This window comes from Chiloscyllium plagiosum, chromosome 7 (genome assembly GCF_004010195.1).
Source record: "Chiloscyllium plagiosum isolate BGI_BamShark_2017 chromosome 7, ASM401019v2, whole genome shotgun sequence".
Taxonomy (NCBI): Eukaryota; Metazoa; Chordata; class Chondrichthyes; order Orectolobiformes; family Hemiscylliidae; genus Chiloscyllium; species Chiloscyllium plagiosum.
The window spans coordinates 68,043,966-68,066,506 of NC_057716.1; the positions used below are offsets into that span (position 1 = coordinate 68,043,966).

General features: G+C 40.0%; 1 protein-coding gene across 4 annotated transcripts; it reads left to right on the top strand.

The window, feature by feature from the left end:
* The first annotated feature begins 509 nt into the window (after window positions 1-509).
* On the top strand, window positions 510-21,738 carry c7h2orf76 (chromosome 7 C2orf76 homolog). Of its 4 annotated transcripts, none has more exons than XM_043694000.1 (6): window positions 510-590; window positions 5,226-5,389; window positions 7,043-7,093; window positions 8,068-8,105; window positions 17,085-17,166; window positions 21,456-21,738. In XM_043694000.1, exons 2-6 carry the CDS (start codon window positions 5,257-5,259, stop codon window positions 21,530-21,532), a joined length of 381 nt encoding a protein of 126 aa, XP_043549935.1. In that variant the 5' UTR covers window positions 510-590; window positions 5,226-5,256; the 3' UTR covers window positions 21,533-21,738. The 4 variants fall into 4 exon arrangements, with proteins under 4 accessions (XP_043549935.1, XP_043549933.1, XP_043549932.1 ...); XM_043693998.1 differs by lacking the exon at window positions 510-590 and adding an exon at window positions 649-707; XM_043693997.1 differs by lacking the exon at window positions 510-590 and adding an exon at window positions 1,560-1,642.
* The last annotated feature ends 803 nt before the right edge of the window (window positions 21,739-22,541 follow it).

Genomic DNA, 22,541 nt, shown 5'->3' on the forward strand with positions numbered 1-22,541 from the left:
TCAGATAAATGCGAGGTGCTGCATTTTGGAAAAGCAAATCCTAGCAGGATTTATATACTTAATGGTAAGGTCCTAGGGAGTGTTGCTGAACAAAGAGACCTTGGAGAGTCCAGAATTAGAGGGCATAGGTTTAGGGTGAGAGAGAAAAGATATAAAAGAGACCTAAGGGGCAACTTTTTCACACAGAGGGTGGTAAGTGTATGGAATAAGCTGCCAGAGGACGTGGTGAAGGCTGGTACAATTGCAACAATTAAGAGGCATTTGGATGGGTATATGAATAGGAAGGATTTGGAGGGATATGGGCCGGTTACTGGCAGGTGGGACTAGATTGGGTTGGGATATCTGGTAGGCATGGATGGGTTGTACCGAAGGATCTGTTTCCGTGCTGTACACCTGTATGACTATGACTCTACGCAGTAAATGAATATCACTTCTGATGGAATATTACGGTAAAGTGGAGATTGTGCAGTTATTATAAGGTGTGCGGTAAAGATTTTGGAGGGGGCGGAGTCATGGGGCGGGAAGTGAATCTCGCGGGATTTGAGTCGCACACGAGTGCGCAGGCGTCAACAAGGTCTCTCGTTTTTGAGGTAAACAATGGTGGTGGGTCGTGGGGGTTTGGTTGGAGTGCACTGGGGAACCAGGCAAGGTCTAGCAGTACTTAGCTCAAGAGACACACAGAGAGAATATACACGTATATAATATATGTATGTATTTGGGATCATGTTATTTTATTGTTTCCTCTGGTCTGCGGCTGTCTTCATAAAACCTTGAGTCCAGGGGACGGGTCTGGGAGGGAGAAGGGGCGCAGGAAGGGGGAGTTTGGAAATGAGAATGAGAATCAACTCATCCCCACCCCCTCAATCCCGCCCCGTCTCCCTAACTGACATTCACTGCTTAGGAATTAGGAGTCGGACTCTTGGCTTTGGCCGACACTTCCGCTCCAGGATGTGAAATGTTTGCTCCCTGCTGTATTCTCGGTCTTGTTTGGTTTTTGTTTCAAACAGCGAACCATCTGTGATTGATAACCAGCAAGTGAAATGGTGACGGGGAGGTGCTGAATGAAACTGTATCCTCATGAGGAAGGAAAACTCTAGAGAAAGTAGATGGTCTTTTAGTTTGATTTATTGAGTAATGTTATTGAAAAAGATAAATTGAGCTGTGTACTTTGGGTTCCTTCAACGCAGGATGAATGGGATGGCTAGGTTTTGCTAGGACAGGCCCAGTTTTAAACCAAATGTCCTGGTGTCCTGACAGTAATTTCTTCAAAATATATTTTGAATATTCCAGATTTGACCTCTCCCATTTAGTCTCAGATTTGTTATGAGTTTAGGTTTGTGTGTGTTCCAGAGCTGCAGTTTTTGTCTCTCAGTTGGTGCAGTACCCTGCAGTTTGGCATAACATTTTTGATAAAGTACTTCTGGCTGAAGTCGAAAGAAAATGGGTTATTAACTCTATGTTAATAAAGTTAAGGTCTGAGTACTGAACCTGTTAATTTATGATTTACCAACTTGAAAACATAACATTTATTCCTACACTACTGTTTTCTCTTTAGCTACACAGTAATCTGTGCTAAAATAAAACAAAGAATTATGGATGCTGAAGATCTGAAACAAAAACACGTTACCGGAGAAGCTCGAAGGTCTGACCACCACTGGAGTCAATGTTAACTCTATTTTCTCTTTACATGCTACCAGACCTGTTGAGTTTCTCCATTTTTTGTTTTTGTTATCATTCTATTATTTATTTATTTATGTACTTAATAAAGAAGGTGTGGTAGGCATCTCAGTAAGATCCTAGAAATACAATATAAATGTTCATTTGATATTCTTACAAAGCTGCATCACTTCACTTCATTATGATTTGATATTAATTTCTTATGGATCTTTCTAGGTAAATTCACATGTAATTAATGGTGCCCTTTTCAGGACTAGGACACTTGACTCTCAACTTTCTTATTTTCAGAAACTTGTGCATCTCTTTGTATATGTATCTGGATGGCACAAAGATACAATTTTAGCTCTATAACCTCTTTCTCACTCAGAGATTCACTTGCTTTTGTTACAGCAACAACTTCTGACATACAATAGGTAAAGTACAGCTAAAACAGGAATCCAAAAAGACTGAAACTAGAGCTAAATGGAGGACTTCAGTATCAAATACAGTTAACTTACAAAAATCTCAGTTCCAGTGACCAATCCGAATGGCGATCACCCAGCCAAGCTGTTCCTGTAAAGCTACAAGACTGGCATATATCTGACAACATGAAAAAGTAACCAGGTATGCTCTGTGTGCAAGACAAGACCGATCCAATCTAGCCAAAACACTATTATCAGCAAAGTGACAGAATGAGTTGCTGACAGTGCAGACAAGCAGCACTTCAAAGTAATAACTTGCTCAATGATACTCTGTTTGGGTTCTGCTAGGAAACGAGAGCTGAACTGGTGAGGTGAGAGTGACTGCTCTAAACGTCAAAGCAGCATTCAATGAATAAGACATGGAACCCGAGCCTATTGGAGTCAAAGTGGGAATGAATGAAAAATATCAGCTGCTTGATATCGTACCTGGCAAATGAAAATGGCTGTAGATGTTGCAAGTCAGTCATTTTGGTCTCTGGGTGCAACCTGTAGAAATTCCATATGTAGTGTCCTAGACCCAGTTAATGACCAACCCTCTTGCATAAGACCAGGAGTGGGGATGTTTGATGACTGTATAACATTTAACACTGTTAGTGACTCTTCATATACTCAGGCAGCATGGTGGCACAGTGGTTAGCACTGCTGCCTCACAGTGCCAGTTTGCATGTTCTCCCCGTGTCTGCGTGGGCTTCCTTTTGGTGCTCCAGTTTCCCCCCACAGTCTAAAGATGTGCAGGTCAGGTGAATTGGCCATAGTGTTAGTCAGAGGGAACGGGTCTGGATGGGTTACTCTTCGGAGGGTCGGTGTGGACTTGTTGGGCGGAGGGGCCTGTTTCCACACTGTAGGGAATCTAATCTAATCTAAAGTAGTCCTTAATATGGCCAAACATGTTCAATATCAAGATTGTCGAAGTGGCAGATGGCATTTCATTTAGATAAATGTGAGGTGCTGCATTTTGGGAAAGTAAATCTTAGCAGGTCGTCTGTAGTGTTGCTGAACAAAGAGATCTTGGAGTGCAGGTTCATAGCTCCTTGAAAGTGGAGTCGCAGGTAGATAGGATAGTGCAGAAGGCGTTTGGTTAGCTTTCGTTTATTGGTCAGAGTATTGAGTACAGGAGTTGGGAGGTCATGTTATGGCTGTACAGGACATTGGTTAGGCCACTGTTGGAATATTGCATGCCGTTCTGGTCTCCTTCGTATCGTAACAATGTTGTTAAACTTGAAAGGGTTCAGAAAAGATTTACAAGGATGTTGCCAGGATTTAAAGATTTGAGCCATAGGGAGAGCTGGAATAGGCTTGGGGTGTTTTCTCTGGAGCATCGGAGGCTGAGGGATGTGGTGCATTATAGAGGTTTATAAAATCATGTGGGACATGGATCGGATAAATAGACAGTCTTTTCCCTGGGGTGGGGGAGTCCAGAACTAGAGGGCATAGGTTTAGGAGAGAGGGGAAAGATATAAAAGAGACCTAAGGGTCAACGTTTTTACACAGAGGGTGATAGGCGTATGGAATGAGTTGCCAGTGGAAGTGGTAGAGGCTGGTACAATTGCAACGTTTTAAAGGCATCTGGATGGGCATATGAATAAGAGGGGTTTGGAGGGATTTGGGCCAGGTGTTGCCAGGTAGGACTAGTTTGGGTTGGGATATCTGGTTGTCATGGACGAGTTGGACCAAAGGGTCTGTTTCCATGCTGTACATCTGTGCCAGTCACTGATGATCTTCAACAGAAGAGAATATAATCATCATCAGTTGATGTTTAATTGCTGAATCTCCTACTGTCAGGAACCTGGGTTTCCTTTTGACCAGAAGCTGCATTTGTCTGTTATATAGGTGGCTCAAAGAGTTCTTCAGAGTCTAGGGATTTTGCAGTTTGTGGACTCTTGGCTCCCAAGTGTCGACCAACCATCTACAAGAATTATTATATTTCCACCAACACTACTTTTGAATCTTACTTTCATAGATGTCGACAGCACAGAAGATAGGGTATTTGACCCATCAAGACTGGACTGGTTAAAAACATGCACTTGGCTATACTAATCCATCATCCAGCACAAGACCCACAGTGTTGTATGCCTTGGATTGCAAATGCACAGCTAAATACTTATGAGGGTTTCTGCCTCTGTCACCTTTTCAGTCAGTGAGTTCCAGATTTCCACCCACTTCGTACTACCCAAGTGCATCAAGTCATTCATGGATTCTGGATTGACTTCAATTTGCCATTGATCAACCTATCTGACCAGCCTATCTATACCCTCTTGTAACCTAAGGCTACCCTCCTCTCTATTTACACCTCAGTGATTTTCGTATTATCTGCAAACTTACTGATTTACCCGCTATTTTCAAGTCTTCAAGAGGCTGGATGCCATTCAGAATGAAGCAGCCAGCTTGACTGGTACTCTGTTCATGCCCTTCGCCATCACAGTGACAGCAGCGTATACTATCTACATGATGTATTGTAGTAACTCACCAAGGCTTCTCTGATGGCACCTTTCAAACATCTACCACCTGGAATGACAAGGCAGTATATATGGTCACAACTTCTATCTTCTCAAGGATGATAAGTGCTAGCCCAGCCAGCAATGTCAACATTACCATGAACCTTTGTTTTAAATGTAGTCACTGCAAGTGGCCATGATAACGAAGTGGCAACAAATGTGCTACTCTGGTTGGTTTCTGATCTTCTTTGCTCTTTAGTTACAGTTTCTCACAGCTCCACATGATGCAGAATATCTTCATTTACCACTTGATGAGTTGTCTCTGGGCTTGCCACATAGGTTGTTGCTTGTTTTCATTTCCTAACATTGTTTAATGTGTCATGGTTAAGTTGATGTTCACCAAATCTCAGGATTCAGTCTGACTATTGAATCAATTTTGAGGGCAATCTATTAATGCATTTCTTCTGCTATTTTCTTTTGTCACCTCAAATTATAGTTTAATTTGTAGGAAAACAGAAATTAATGTTTTCGAATATAAATAATGTATTTTCATAATGAAATGTTTTCTGGTATTTAAATGTTAAATTTGAACCGTACACCAAATTCTCTTTGTCATCACGGGTTAACTCCATTATTCCTTTACAATTCATAGGCTCAACATATTAAAATTCCTAGCCCAACACATGTCTCCTGAGAAAGTAACTGTCACAGTTCGTTTGGTACGGTCCTTCGAACATCGCAATTTCAAATCTGTGGTCTACCATGATGTTAATGTAAATCAGACTGTACAGGAATTTCTTAACGTTCTTCAGAATGGTGAGATAATTGGCAAGAGATATTAATACCTATTTGTTCTTTATATTCAACCTGTTAAGTTATTTTCTTTAATAAAAGACAGAAAATGCTTGACCAGATTTGGCAGCATCTGTGGAGAGAAAAACAAAGTTACTATTAAGGTCCTGGCCTTTTGTCAGAATTGGGGAATTTTAGTAATACATTAGGTGGGATAAAGAGCAAAAGTCTGGTATGATAGAGAGTAGAAGAGATTAAATGATAAAATGAATGATACTATTGACACAGTATTGATTGGGTAACTGATGTACTACTATATTCTATCTTAAGTTAAAACCTTGTCTGTTCAGAAACAGATATTAAAAAATTGCCAGTTATCTTGTAGAATAGAAGAATTCTCTCTGTAGTTATTTCTCAATCAGTATCGCAAAAAACAAATTATGTAATTAAAATTAAAGTTGCTATTGTCCTGACGAACCTACCTTATTACATTTGTGAGACCTATTGGTGCACAAATTGGCAGTTGCCTCTCCTTACATTGCAGCAGTGATTGTACTTCAAAGCACAAAAATGAGTGTGAATTACTTCCCAGGTTGTGAAATGTACTATAGCAGAGAGTTTGGCTTTCGTTTAATATATACAAATAATAAGGTTATTTAGATGTAGGAAAATATTATTCAAACTTGGTAACACCAAACTTATAGGAGTGACAAATAGCAAGGATACCAATCAGCTGCAAGGTAATGTAGGCTAGAATGGACAGACAAATAACTGATAGAATTTAGTACAGGGAAGTGTGAGGTAATGTGGTCTGGCAGGGAGAGACAATATATACTTCATTGATGCAGAATGTCCTGGGGTTTCATTTGCTTAAAATATTTGAAGGTGCAGGACGAATTCAGAGTAGAGTTAGCAAAGAGATTTTGGACTTCAAAAATATAGATACTGATTACAAAAATAGGGAAGTTATAATAAAACTTCATAACACTAGTTAAGGTCATAAGTATTGTGCCCAGTTCTGATTATGACAATTTAGGAAGGATCTAAAGTCCTTGAGAGAGGGCAGAGGAGATCTACAAAATTGTTCTCAACATGAGATATTTTAGCCACGGGAACATTATGTAAAGCTGGTATTTATTTTTGGAACAAGGTGGTTTGGGTAAGATTTTAGAGAGTTTTATTACAGTATGACAACTTTAGATGGGGTAAAGTTGTTTGCATTTGCTGATGCATTAGCATTGGTGCAAGTACAACAGGATACGCATTTAAGTTGTTGGGTTTGTGATGCAGAATGGATGTGAGGAAGAATGTTTTATGCAATGAGTGTCAATGAACTGGATCTTACAGCCTAAGAAGATGGTGGAAGTGGAAAGGATCTTGACAGAAATAAATTTTCTGGTGTATAGGGTAGGAATGACTGGATTGCTGTATGAGATAACATGGGCTGAATGTCCTCCTGTGTTTTGAGTATGATTTCTTACTTGATGACTCTTCTCTATTCAATTACCTTTCTATTTCCTTTGTGCTAATTATAATTAGCCATGTTCCCATTCAGGTGAAGTTATGATATTTTTATCATCTTTGAGTAACTGTTGTAGCATAACCAAACATGGTGATTTTTTTTTTTGGTAATCTGCATCAATGTTATTTAGAAATGTTTGTCTTTGCTTTCCACAGATTTATCTTCAAAACCTGGTCTTCCACCACCTTTTAAGAAATACACCTATGGTAAGTTGCATTTGAATTGAAATAGCTTAATTTAGCTGCCATTTTAATCATGAGAAAACTGAATTGAACAAAGTTTCATTTATGTAAGGATTTCACTAATAATAATGGTCTGGATTTTCTGGTGGCCAGATAATCATTTCGGCCACAGGTTGGGGATTGTACATCAGTAACCTGCGGAATCCCTATTGTTGCAACAAACCCTTTGAAATATCTATTAAACTCTGAGGTTCCACAGCAGGAAAGTTATGTCTTACCCAGGAAATGTTAGACAATTTAAAGCCTAATCTATCTCCTAGGTAAATTGCCACATGCCCAAGTACATCTCTCCCAAACCCATCCCCAATACCGAACACAGATTATCCACCTTCCTGGATGCATCTTACATCATGTCTACTTTGCATTCTTAGTCTTTCACAAGGCTATTGTCTGTGCTGTTAGACATTTAAATCTCACAATACTGCAACTAATGCTGTGAAGAAAAGTCGTGGTTAACTTCCCTTTACTGTCCTGCACTGTGAGAGACTTCTTAGATTTAAGATACGCTAAGCATTTTTGAAGAAACCATGATCGAAATACAGAGCTCTGCTCAGGAGGAGCTAAAAAGGCTGCAAAGCAACAGTACTTTTCGTGCTTCAGTTTTCTGAACACTCTTGTTTGAAGGAAAGTATGAGTAATTATGATTCAGCCAAGTAATTCAGTTATTACTATATGATCCAGTCTGATATTCCCTAGCTGTTTGTAGTGCCAGCTTGATTCTTCCCAAGCTTTAGAGGGATAAACCAGATTATTTTTGTGTTGACAAAAGGATCAGACCCATAAATCTAACTACAGATTCACTGGGTGATGAAAACCAGAATAGAGAACGAAAAATATACAGTGTTGAACACTGGTTGAGAAAGCAGACGCAGAATCATCCAGCTATAATTTTTTGTTTCTGAACAGGGTAACTTTTACTAATTTAAATCTCTCCGCAGATACATTAAAGATTATTCACCAAGCACACGGAGCAAAGGTATATTCAAATACTGAAGTCCTTTTGTTTTGTTTTGTTTTTGTTTTTTAAACAGCTGAAGGTTGTTCTTCTATAATGCGATGGTTGCATTCTTTTGTAACCTTGGATTATGGAACAATCGCGCTTTAGAAACAGCGCTTAAAGTGCTAGCGATGTAATCGCTTTACAGCCAATACACATTTTAAAAGTCCACACTTTAGAAACAGTGTCTGCAATTTGTCAATCATGTTACTGCGAATTAGCATTAACGAAACATGGGTTATAGCAGAACAACCTGTAGTTGTAGCTCATGATGCACTATCAAAAAAAATTAGTGCACTTGATTGCACATAATACAAAATCAACATTTCCTTGCATGTTAGAATCTTACAGAAACAAAAGCACTATATAGTTATTACATATCATTTAAATGAATATACATATATATTATTTGTTTATATATTGTATTTCCTGTTTATACATGCAGCTAACAACTTTGTAAACTAATTCTAATTCAGTTTTAAACATGTTAAGATTTTAAAATGATACATTCTTGGACGCATTGGTTATTTCATACAAAAAAAGAAATCAAGGCTTTATCAGTATCTACTATGCGTCCCTGGATCTCTTTGTTCCTCTATGCCATCTAGACTATTATCCAAGTAGTAGTTTCTCTCTTTCGTTTTTGTAGCAAAATGTATCACTTTATACTTCATGAAAATTAATTTGCCATTTACACACCATTCTGTTTGTTGACAATGTATAACATCATTTCCTAAGCTGCCTTTGGGTAGGCAAATTACCTGCTGTAAATGCACAACAGTATTTTAATTCTAGAAGTGTTTTTGCCTTGGCTTATTCTGCCATTTCTTTCATCAGAGATTTAGTCTTTTGATCCTAATTTTTGGAATGTAGTTTCAGCCTTCTATATTCTTTCAGCACTCTATATTTCTTAACATTTTTGCTTGAAGAGATTTTCACTTCTGAAAGTGCAAAGCTCCAACAAATGTTCAAGAATAATAACCTGATGCTTAAATGAAAATTAAATTTTAATAATCTATAATTATGTCCAATATCAGTTCTAAAAGTAATCCAATAGCCGTGATAAGTATTTGCGTATTTGTCTTGACGTTAGTTCAGTTCTTAACCTTGTTCTGACATATTTGTAAGAAACGTAGTCCTGCATTCTAATTGCCACGTTGGTAATCTGCAATATGAGTTCCCTTTTTACATTTGTTAATCTAATACAGGTATTCCCAAATTTTAGTTGTATGGGAAATGAATGCAGTTAATACTGCTTTTCTGCATTTTGAAGATCCATTTAAAGTCCTTCTTGAAATTGGCTGAGCTTGTTCAAATCCCTTGAACTATGTTTACTTGAGTTGAGAAGAATGAGGGGGGAAACCTACAAAATTCCAACAGAACTTGACAAGATAAATGCAAGAAGGATGTTGCCAATGACCATGGATTCCAGAAGTGAGGGTCACAGTTTAAGAAAACCTGGTAGGCCTGAGATGAGGAGAAATTTCTTCACCCAGAGAGGGGTGAACCTGTGGAATTTTCTGTCATAGAAAAAGGGTTGAAGCCAAACCATTGAATGTTTTCAAGAAGGAGTTAGACATAGTTCTTAGAGCTAAAAGGACAAAGGGTATATGTCAAAAGAAAGACCAGGCTACTGAGATGGATGATCAACCATATTGAATGGTGGATCAGGCTCAATGGGTTACTCCCATTATTTTTTCTGTTTCTCCAAATTTCAAGCAGCTTTTTTGTGAGGACGATAACTAAAATGAACAGTACACTCCGCTACATAATTAATCAAGTAATGCATTAGATAAATTTATGCTGTAATCTAATTTGGGGTGCGGACGTTTAGAGTCCTAGAGATATACAGCACGAAAACAGACCCTTCAATCTAACGCGTCCATGCCAACCAGATTTTCTAACTAAATTTAGTCCCATTTGCCAGTGTTTGGCCCCTATCCCTCTAAATCCTTCCTATTCGTATACCAATCCAGTTGTCTTTTAAATGTTGTAATCTTACCAGCCTCCATCTCTTCCTCTGGCAGCTCATTCCATACTCGCACCACCCTCTGCCTTTAAAAAGTTGCCTGTTAGGTCCCTTTTATGTCTTTCTCTTCTCACCTTAAACTTATGCCCTCTAGTTTTGGACACCCTGGAGAAAAGACCTTGCCTATTTACCATATCCATGCCCCTCACTTTTATGAAATGGTCATCAGAGCCCCTCAGACAACTAATTTTTCTGTGCATATTATAATGACTGCTTATTTGAAATAAGCATATATAAGTCGATCTCATAGTGTGATCAAATGTCAGCATTACAAGGCAGCCATTTCCAGAACTCTGCAGAGATGAGTATTAGGAAATAAAAACTTGTGATTGATTTTTCTTTTATCTATTTATGGGATGTAATCTTCATGTGATCTATATTTGTTATCCATCACCTATTGACCTTGTGAAGATAATGATGAACTACAATTGTGAATTAAAGTGTCTGCTTTAATGCAAGGAATGTCCGGGATAAGAGTGACAAACTTAGAGCATGGATCAGTACTTGGAGCTAAAATGTTGTGGCCATAACAGAGACGTGGGTTTCACAGGGACAGGAATGGTTGCTTGATGTTCCAGGGTTTAGAACATATAAAAAGAACAGGGAGGGTGGAAAAAGAGGAGAGGGTGTAGCATTGCTAATCAGAAAGTGCATCACAACTACAGAAACAAAGGTTGTTGAGGAAGGTTTGTCTACTGAGCCAGTATGAGTAGAAGTTAGGACCAGCAAGGGAACAGCCACCACATTGGGGGTTTTCTACAGACCATCTAATAGCAGTAGAGATTGAAGATTGCATAGGCAGGCAGATTCTGGAAAAATGCAAAAGTAGCAGGGTTGTTGTTATGGGTGATTTAAACTTTCCCAATATCGACTGGAACCTTGTAAGTGCAGATGGTTTGGATGGAGCAATTTTTGTCAGGTGTGTTCAGGAGGGTTTCCTTACTCGGTATGTAGACAGACTGACGAGGGGAGAGGCCATTTTGGATTTGGTGCTCAGCAACGAGCCAGGACAGGTGTCAGATCTCGCGGTGGGAGAGCACTTTGGTGAAAGTGATCACAACTGCCTCACATTTAGCATGGCCTTGGAGAGTGAAAGGAGCAGTTACCGAGGGAAGATATTTAATTGGGGAAAAGGAAATTATGATGCTATCAGACAGGAGTTGGGAAGTACAGACTGGGAGCAATTGTTCCACAGGGCACAGCAGACATGTGGAGACTATTTAAGGAGCGTTTGTTGCGAGTGATGCACAAATTTGTTCCTCTGAGACAGTAAAGAAGAGGTAAGATTAAGGAACCTTGGATGATGAGAACAGAGGAACTTCTTGTCAAAAGGAAGAAGGCAGCTTACGTAAGGTGGAGGAAGCAAGGATCTAGCACAGCTTTAGAGGATTACAGGCTTGCGTGAAAGGAGCTCAGAAATGGATTGAGGAGAGCCAGGAGGGGGCATGAAAAAGGCTTGGCAAGACGGATTAGAGAGAACCCAAAGGCGTTTTACTCATGCGTGAGGAATAAGAGAATGTTCAGGGAGAAGGTAGGACCGATCAGGGATAGCAGAGGGAACTTGTGTGTGGAGTCTGAGTAGATAAGGAAAGCCCTAAATGAGTTTTTTTTGCTTCGGTTTTCACCAAGGAAAGGGAACTTGATGTAAATGAAAACTTAGAGGAGCTGGGATACAGTCATGACCAGATCAAGATTGATGAAGTTGGTGTGCTAGAAATTTTGGAAAACATTAAGATTGATAAGTCCCCAGGGCCAGACCAGATTTATCCTAGGCTGCTCCGGGAAGTTTGAAAGGAGGTTGCTAAGCCGCTGGCGAGGATATTTACCTCCTCACTCTCCGCGGGAGTCGTACCGGAGGATTGGAAGGAGGCGAATGTTGTTCCATTTTTCAAAAAGGTAATAGGGGAATCCCTGGCAATTACAGACAAGTCAGTCTTACGTCTGTGGTCAGCAAAGCTGTGGAAAGAATTCTGAGGGATAGCATTAATGACTATTTGGTAAAGTATAGTGTGATTAAAGGCAGTCAGCATGGCTTTGTGAGGGGCAGGTTATGCCTCACAAATCATATTGAGTTCTTTGAGGATGTGTCAAGACAGGTCGACGGTAGAACAGTGGATGTGGAGTATATGGATTTCAGCAAGGCATTTGATAGGGTTCCCCATGGTAGGCTCATTCATAAAGTCAGCAAGTATGGGATACAGGGAGATTTGGCTATCTGGATTCAGAATTGGCTGGCTGACAGAAGGCAGAGAGTGGTTGTAGATGGAAAATATTCTGCCTGGAGGACAGTGTTGAGTGGGGTCCCACAGGGCTCTGTTCTTGGGCCTCTGTTCTTTGTAGTTTTTATAAATGACTTTGATGAGGAGGTTATGGGGTGGGTTAGTAAATTTGCAGATGACACAAAGGTTGGAGGTGTTGTCGATAGTATAGAGGGTTACTGCAGGCTGCAGTGCGACATAGACAGGATGCAGAGCTGGGCTGAGAAATAGCAGGTGGTGTTCAACCTGGATAAATGCAAAGTGCTGCATTTTGGAAGGTCGAACTCGAATGCTGAATATAGGATTAAAGACAGGATTCTTGGCAGTGTGTAGGAACAGAGGAGTCTGGATGTGCAAGTACATAGATCCCTCAAAGTTGCCACCCAAGTGGATAGGCTTGTTCAGAAAGCATATGGCATTTTGGCTTTCATTAACAGGGGTTTCGAGTTTAAGAACCGCGAGGTTTTGCTGCAGCTCTACAAGTCCCTGGTGAGACCACACTTGGGATATTGTGTCCAGTTCTGGTCGTCCTACTAAAGGAAAGATACAGAGGCTTTGGCGAGGGTGCAAAGAAGGTTTACCAGGATGCTGCCTGGACTGGAGGGCTTGCCGTATGAAGAAAGGTTGAATAAGCTCGGACTTTTCTCTCTGGAGCGAAGGAGAAAGAGAGGAGACCTGATCGAGGTGTACAAAATAATGAGAGGAATAGATAGTCAATAGCCAGAGCCTTTTCCCCAGGGCAGGATTGATTGGTACAAGAAGTCATAGTTTGAAGATATTAGGAGGAAGGTATAAAGGAGACAACAGAGGTAGGTTCTTTACACAGAGTGTTGTGAATGCATGGAATGCATTGCCAGCTGTGGTGGTGGAAGCAGAGTCATTGGGGACATTTAAGCGACTGCTGGATATGCACTGGATAGCAGTGAGTTGAGGGGTGCGTAGGTTAAGTTACTATATTTTACATTAGGATTAAATCTCGACACAACACCATGGGCCTAAGGGCCCGTTCTGTGCTGTACATTTCTATGGTCTGTTCTATAGGCAGAAGTGGGCACTGTTGATGCTGGAGATTAGAATCAAGATTAGAGTGGTGCTGGAAAAGCATAACGGATCAGGCAGCATCCAAGGAGCAGGAATATCGATAATTTGGGCAAAAGCCTTTCATCGGGGCTGATGAAGGGCTTTTGCCCAAAACATCTATTTTCCTGCTCCTCGGATGCTGCCTGACCCGCTGTGCTTTTCCAGCACCACTCTAATCTTTGTATTTCCATAGTTTTGTTAGTAAAGAGTTTTAGGGTTTTACCTTGGTGACTATGAAAGGATTATGATATAGTTCTAAGTTGGGATGGCATGTAACTGGAGATCAATTTCCAGGTGATGGTGTTCCCGTACGACCGCTTCTCTTGTCTTTTTTTACACAGTATAGCTTTGAGTTTGGGTAGATGCTGTTGAATTAACTAAGAGTTTGTGTTTTTGGAGTGATGCTTAAGCAGGCAAGTTGGGGTTATTCCATCAGACTCCTGACTGTTGAGTTTGTGAGTTGTTGTAATGGATCTTGTAGATGATAGCTGCTGTGATATTTATGCACTTGGGGCGGGAGGAAATGTTTAAAAACATCCTATCTATAAAGCACCTTTGACATAACAAAACATCACAAGAACATCATAAAGCAAAGTTAAACTTTGAACCACTTAAAATAATATTATGGTAGACATTCCAATGTTTGATTAAAGAGGTAGGTTTATTTGGAATATCCTAAAAAAGGTAGAGAACAGGGATTTTCAGAAGAGCTTCATGATCTCAAGGCTTGCCTGTCATTTGTGGAAACTAAAATTGGGGATGCTCAAGAGCTAGAATTACATGCCACAGATGTCTCTGAGGATTGTGGAACTGGAGACGATTTTAGGGATGGGGACAGGCAAGGTTATGGAATGATTTGGAAACAGGGCTGCGATGTTAAAGATTGAGATTTTCTTTGACTGGGAGCCACTGTAGGTCAGTGAGCACAGAAGTGTTGGCATAAGGAAGAATGCAAGCAGCAGAGGATTACATTACCTTAAATGTATGGATATGGGAGGCCAAGCAGGAATACTTTTGAATCATCTCATCTAGAGGTATCAAAGTAATTCATGTGGTTCAGCTGAGAAGGATTATTAGCATCATTGTCACCGAGATGAGCATTGGTGTTCTTCGGACCATGTAATGTGATGGATGTCAACAAGCAGGCTGTTTCATTTTCGATTGTGTCGAGTTTGCGTGTTTTTGGAGCGACGCTTAACCAGGCAAGTTGGGGTTATTCCATCAGACTCCTGACTGTGCCTATGGACGATAGAAATGTTATTTTGAGTCACGTGGCCACAGATTGCTTAAGTTCTGTTGTAGCCACAGTATTTATGTGACTGGCTCAGTTAAATTCGTGGTCAGTGGTGACCCCAGTATATTTGGGAATTCAGCTCTTGAATGTCAAGGGCAGATAGTTAGGTTCTCTCTTTTTGTTGAAAATAGTCATTGTTTGAAATATTTGTGGGTGTTTATAAGCCCAAGTCAGGACTTGCTGCATGTGGGCACAGACTTATTCCTTACCAGAGTTGCAAATGGACTGGACGAACGATCATCAAGCTTCAGCATTTTTGAGCTTATGGTCAAAAGCTACTGATAAAACAGCGATGGTGTTTCGGCCTTTGACACTTCTTTGAGAAACTCATTACGACTTTCAGCACTAGGTTATTTTTCCTAGTGCTAGGTGTAACTCTAGCTTTTGGAGTCTCCACCAGATTCCCATTTATTTCATTTTATCAGGGCTACTGAACTTCATAATCAAATACTGCCTTAATATCAAGGGCAGTTACACTTAACGCATTCAGCTCTTTTGCATGTTTGAAACAAGGTTGTGATGTCTGTAGCTAAATGGTACTGGTAGAATACAAACTGAGGATTGGAATGGAGGTTATTAGAAAGTGCCACTTGATATGTCAATGTTGGCTAATGTTATTTGGAAAATTGAGAATAAGTTGGGGAAATTGGGTTTGTCTTGCTTCCTGGACAATTTCCCATTTTGCCAAGTGGACACCACACTGTAGCTGTAATGATACAGCTTTACTTAGAGCATGGGATAGTTCACCAACACAAGACTTCAGTACTGAGATGTTGTTTGGGCCATGGTCTGTGCATTATACAGTGTATGTAACTGTCTATTGATATCATGTGAACCGAAACACATATACTGGAATCTGCATTTGGGGGTATTGCAGGAATAAGTTGAGTTGGATCCACTGGGTTTTTAAACTCGTCTTTTGCGCTGACATGCTGGTCTCTGCCATCATTGAGAATGGAGATGTTTATTGAGCCACTACCTCCTGTTAGTTGTTTAATTGATTACCGTCCGTGATTACAATGACACAATTGTGGAGTTTTGTTCACCATACTGCAGGATCAAATCAATTATCAGCTCACACCTTGCTGCTTTTGCTGTTTGACATGTGTATATAGGCCTGTTCTATTGCTTCACTCAGGTTGAAGCCTCATTTTCAGTATGTCTAGTGTTGCTGTTAACATGCTGCCCTGTGCTCTTTATTCAACCAGGGTTATTCCCAATTTAATAAAACAAATGATAAATATTTCCAGTAATGGAATGGAATGCAGGCTTGTTGCTAATGGCCTAAGGTGCCATATTGGATGCCCAGTTTTGAGCTGTTAGATATGTGTAAATAGCAAAACTCTCGCAAACCACATTGGTGCTGAGAATTATTTGGTGATCATTCCTACCAGCATCATTATAAACAGATATGTGAATGGCACACAGACTGAAGAGGATCCAGTCCAGTAGATTTTCTGTTGCAAACTCATTTTGGTAGCTGTGTTAAATAGTGCTCGGCTAGTTCACTTGTAGAAGTACTACCAAGCCAGTTTTGGTTTTTTTTTTAGATTAGTTTAGATTAGATTAGATTCCCTACAGTGTGGAAACAGGCCCCTCGACCCAACAAGTCCACACCGACCCTCAGAAGAGCCACCCACCCAAACCCATTCCCCGACATTTACCCCTGCACCTAACACTACAGGCAATTTAGCATGGTCAATTCACTTAACCTGCACATCTTTGGACTGTGGGAGGAAACTGGAGCACCCGGAGGAAACTCACGTAGACACGAGGGGAATGTGCAAACTCCACACAGACAGTTGCCCGAGACGGGAATTGAACCCGGGTCCCTGGCGCTGTGAGGCAGCAGTGCTAACCACTGAGCCACCATGCCACCCTAGTATGGATATTTAAAAATTTTCCACTCCGCATTTTATGTCCTTGCTATCCTCTATACTTCAAATGGTGTTCAACAGGAAGACTTTGATTTAATCAACTGAGGGAGGGCAAGGGCAAAATTAGCAGTAAGTTTTCTTCATCGGCCCATCTGGGGCCACATTCTCTCAACCTCTATGACAAAATTTATCACCCAGATGGATCTGTCTCCTTAGTGTGATAATATGTCCAGGAATGGTGATGGAAAGTATCTGGAAACCTTGATTGAAATGTAAAAATTATGTCAAGCTGTTGCATGTCTGTATGCTCACCATCTCAATTTTGAATCAATGTTATTGATAAGGAATTTAAAGGGTTGCTTTTTATGCTTTTTATCATGTCCAGTTCTAAGATAGTACTTCTTATTTTCCATTTTTCAGACAAATGATCTCGTTGTGAGTTTAGACAATGATGATCAACTTATATTAAAGGAGGCAAGCACACTGAAAGAAGCAGAAGTGGGTAAGTGATTGGGAAACCTTTCTGACATATTTTATCTGGGTGAACACATTGTTGCATTCAGAATTGCTTTCTAATTAGTTTGTATTTAGTAAAAAAAGCAATTTGTTCTAAGAATATCGGACGCAGAAAGCAGTTTTTACATTCCTATACCAGCAATTGGAGTAACTCCACATTTAAATGCAATAAGTATTTCAAAATTTCAATAAGAATCTACATTTTGACTACGTGAAAGCTGGAACACTAATAAAACCCAAACCCTAACATTTGCCAAAATAGTGAAGATAAGTTTCTGTTCACAAAGAAATGCACAGTAAATGTAAAAGATAGTTCCGTAGTAGGTAGTTAGAATTGAACAGTTCAGTGAAGTATCTTTTTGTCAGTAATTTAAATTTGATTGCTTTAAATTTATTTGTTGGAACATGTAGATTCCAGGATACTCAACTCAAATGAAATTTCAGTTTGTTGTGAATTCTAAGGTTGCCAGCTATTTGTTCTAAATTCCATTTCTCAATTTTGTTGCTGATTTAAGATTTATAGACAATAGCGAGTGTTGAGATTCTGGATGTAAGTTTGCTTGCTGAGCTAGACGGTTCGTTTTCAGAGGTTTTGTCATTACACTAGTTAACGTCATCAGTGAGCCTCCGGTGAAGTACTGGTGGTATGGCCTGCTTTTTATTTGTGTTTAGGGTTCCTTGGGTTAGTGATGTCATTTCCTGTGGTGACATCACTTACCGCGGCAATGTCACTTCCGGTTCTTTTTCTCAGGGGGTGGTAGGTGGAATCCAAGTCAATGTGTTAGTTGGTAGAGTTCTGGTTGGAGTGACATGCTTCTACGAATTCTCACACATGTCTGTTTGGTATGTTCTAGATGGATGTGTTGTCCCAGTTGAAACGGTGTCCCTTATCTGTATGTAAGGATACTAGTGAGAGTGGGTCATGTCTTTTTGTGGCTAGTTGATGTTCATATATCGTGGTGGCTGGTTTTTTTTGACTGTTTCTTCAATGAAGTGTTTGTTAGAGTTCTTGCAAGGTATTTGTAAATTACATTAGTTTTGCTTGTTGTCTGTATAGGGTCTTTCAAGTTCATTAGCTGCTGTTTAGTGTTTGGGTGGCTTTGTGGGCTACCATTATGCTAAGAGGTCTAAGTAGTCTGGCAGTCATTTCAGAAAAGTTTTGCTTGTTGTCTGTATAGGGTCTTTCAAGTTCATTAGCTGCTGTTTTAGTGTTTGGGTGGCTTTGTGGGCTACCATTATGCTAAGAGGTCTAAGTAGTCTGGCAGTCATTTCAGAAATGTCTTTGATGTAGGGGAGAGTGGCTAGGGTTTCTGGACACATTTTGTCTGCTTCTTTGGGTTTGTTGCTGAGAAATTGGCAGTCTGTGTTCATTGGGTACCTGTTCTTTTTTAATACACTGTACAGGTGATTTTCTTCTCTTCCTCATAGTTCCTTTTGTGCTGCAGTGTGTAGTGGCTCATTGGAATAATGTTCTAATGCAGCTCCATTTGTGGATGTTGGGATGAATGCTTTGGTCCGTATGTGTTGTTTTCCTGTAGACACTGGTTTGAAGTTCCCCATTGGCTGTTGGCTCTATTGTGACATCTAGGAATTGCAGTTTGTTGTTGTTTTCCTCCTCTTTAGTGAATTTTATGCTAGTAAGGGTATTATTGATGGTCTTTAAGCTTTCCTCTAACTTGTTACGTTTTGCGATGACAAAAGTGTCATCCACGTAATGGACCCAAAGTTTGAGTTGGATTGTTGGCAGAGCTGTTTGTTTCTCTGCATTATTGTCTCTGCTAAGAACCCTGATATCTGAGATCCCATGGGTGTTCCGTTGGTTTGTCTGTAGGTTTTGTTGTTGAAGGTGAAGTGTGTGGTAAGGCATTGATCCACTAGCTTGACGATACTGTTCTTGCTGATGAAGTTGGTGGTATTTGGTGTATGTGTTTTTGGGTCTTCTAATAATGTAGTTAGTGTTTCCTTGGCCAGGTTGATATTGATGGATGTGAATAGAGCTTTTACGTCAAAGGAGACCATTATTTCATCCTCTTCTATCTTGGTGTCTTTGGTCTTCAGGAATTCTTGGGTGGAGTGGATGGAATGGCGTGAGTCTTCTACTAAGTGTTTTACTTTTTGGTGTAGCTCCTTGGCTAATCTGTAAGTTGGTGTTCCAGGTAGCGAGACTATGCGCCTGAGGGGGGCTCCTGGTTTGTGAATTTTGGGTAATCCTAGAAGTGTGGTGTGATGGATCTGTCTGGTTTCATTTTCTGGAAGTCGGTCTTGTTTATTTCTTCAGATTTCTGAGTGTTTTGAGTAGGGCTGCGATTCTGTTCTCTAGTTGTGGGATCAGGCCTATCGCCACTTATTGGTCAGTGTTGGTATCTGCAAGCAGTGCGTTCGCTTCCTCAATTTGTCTCTGATTTAAAATCACTGTCAAGCGTTCTTTGTCTGCAGTAGGATAACAATATTTTTATCTTTTTTGAGTCCTTCTAGTGCTTTCCTTTTCTTATACATTGTGTGTTTCCTCCTTGTTTCCTGCTTCATGTTGGTGCGACTATCTGTCTGACAGTTTGCTGGGTTTCTTCTGTGAGTTAATTGTCTTTGTGTTGTTTCTAATGCCGCTAAGAAATCTTTCTTGTCTGCATCCTGGAACTTGTAATTTAATCCTCTTACTAAACGGCTGTTTCAGTGTCTGTTAAGGGTTGGTCAGATAAGTTTCTTATCCATGCTTCTGTGTTGTCTGTATTGTTATTTTGTGTAAGTTTTTGTAGTTTTTTCGGCAGGTCTAGTTTTTTTTCATTTTCTGTGTTGTCACTGTCTAATGTCTATAGCTTGTTGTACTGTCTGTCCATTCATGGTCTGTTGCATTAGTGAGTAAAGTTTTTTTTTGGCGTGGAGTTTCCTGGTTGTATTTATGGAGTCTGTTGTAGGCATCATTAATCATTTCTCTCAGCATTCTGCGGCCGTTTTGCTCTGCTATTCTTTTTGGCTAGTGGGGTGTTTAAGACATTTAGGTAGTGCCTTTTTCCCTAAACATTCATGCAGGAAGTACAACTGTTTGCGGGTGGCACTCTGTCAGATGGCATTTTCGGGCCAGTTTTAGCGTAATGTGCCCATAGGTGTTAGCGAGTTTTGAGAGGATTTGTAGCTCATGTTGAGGTTCTGAATGTAAGTTTGCTTGCTGAGCTGAAAGGTTAGTTTTCAGATGTATTATCACTATACTAGGTAACATCATCAGTGAGCCTCTAGTGAAGCACTGGTGGCATGGCCCGCATTTTATTTGCGTTTCGGTTTCCTTGGGTTGGTGGTGTCGTTTCCTGTTCTTTTTTTCAGGGGGTGGTAAATGGGATCCAAGTCAATGTGTTTTGTTGATAGAATTCCAGTTGGCATGCTATGCTTCCAGGAATTCTTGCACGTGTCTGTTTGGCTTGTCCTGGGATGGATATGTTGTCCCATCCTCCTCTGTATGTAAGGATACTAGTGCGAGTGGGTCATGTCTGTTTGTGACTTGTTAATGTTCATGTATCCTGGTGGCTTGGATTGACTTTGGGAGTCTATTTACCACCCCTGAGAAAAAGAATAGGAAATGACATTACTGATCCAAGAAAACCTAAACACTTTCTAAAAAAAAAAGCAGGTCATACCACCAGTGCTTCACCGGAGGCTTACTGATGATGTTACCTAGTATGGTGACAAAACGTCTGAAAATGAACCTTCCAGCTCACTGAACAAACTTCCGTCCATTTATAGACAATATTATGCATTAGACTTTTAAGACTGAAGAGTTGCAGTATTATATATTTTTGTCGACTTATGTTCAACATGCATATTGGATGAGATTGCAATATGAAGTAATGAAGGAATTTGACATTGCACTTTGTTTCAAATCTATGAATCCAAGTTGATCATAACAGCCAGTCAAAAAAATGTTTTGAAGTTTCTCCAATTTGTAGTTACCACAGTAAAATACACTTTCAGCTATACATACACTGCAGGATCTGAGGATCTGGGCTCAGTTGTTAATCCATTCGAAGTTGGCTGATCTTATTTGGGATAGAATGTGTTGTGCAATTAATCTCAACATTCCTATAGATACAAGCTAATGAATCTTTTTATTTGTTTTTACCTCTGATTACTGTCCACTGTCTCCTGTTGGATAATTCAGTGATAGAATTAACCATGACTGTAAACATATAAATACAAGTGGATTTTCTCAGTTATAGTTTTGAGCTAAACAAAAATCTGTAAAAAAAAAATCATAAAGATCTTCACATCTGTCTCTTTATTTTTCAGCCCATGAAACAGAACTTGCTTGTTTTAAGAGAGAAGACTATGAAAAGTTCAAAAAGAACCCTGTAGTATTATGGTGATTTAACCAGAATGTGCCAAATCTTAAATAATTTTAATGAGTTTGAATATTATATTCTTCAGAACAAGTTGAAACTTGTTCAAGAATCCAAAAGATGCCACGACATATAAGTAAAGTTTTAATGGATTTGAAATCAGTCGCAACTGTATGTCGTTGTCAAGCTCTGTTCATATTTTTTCAAATAAATGGAATTAAATTCAATGTAAATTTTAATGGTTGGGATTGAATAAAAGTGTGAAGTTTATTAAATTGTCTCCACCCCATTAACAGTCCGTGAAAGACACAGTTTGTTACACACCCTTGACGTTCCAAAGCATTACTTAAAGGAAATACTTTATTCACTTAATGTAGGTGTCACAAGGTAGGAGTCACATTGATTCCTTACTTTCCCCACCAGAAACTCTTCTAATGTCCCTGCCTATTGCCTGCGTGCATTCTCAGTCCCCCCCCCCCCACCTCTAACTCCCATTCTGAACTCATAGTGGATTCAATGTTAAATCTATTCCTCTCCACAGGTGCTGCTCAACCTGTTGTTTCTCTAGTGTTGTGTTTATTTCAGATTTCCAGCATCTGCAGTGTTTTGCTTTTATCCAGAATGTCACTAAATTGTGGAGTAACCATAGACTACCCTCTGCAGTCAATTTTGATATTGCAACTTGCTTACTCAAAATAATTTGATGCAGTTATTGAGATAGTTTGACACTAACTTATTAACTGCATCACCAAGTTTGATTAGATTAGTTACAGTTTGGAAACAGGCCCTTCGGCCCAACAAGTCCACACTGACCCGCTGAAGCGCAACCCACCCAGACCCCATTCTCCTACATTTACCCTTTCACCTAACACGATGGGCAATTTAGCTCGGCCAATTCACCTGACCTGTACATATTTGGACTGTGGGAGGAAACCGGAGCACCCGGAGGAAACTCTTGCAGAAACACGGAGAATGTGCAAACTCCACACAGTCAGTCGCCGGAGGTAGGAATTGAACCCGGGTCCCTGGCGCTATG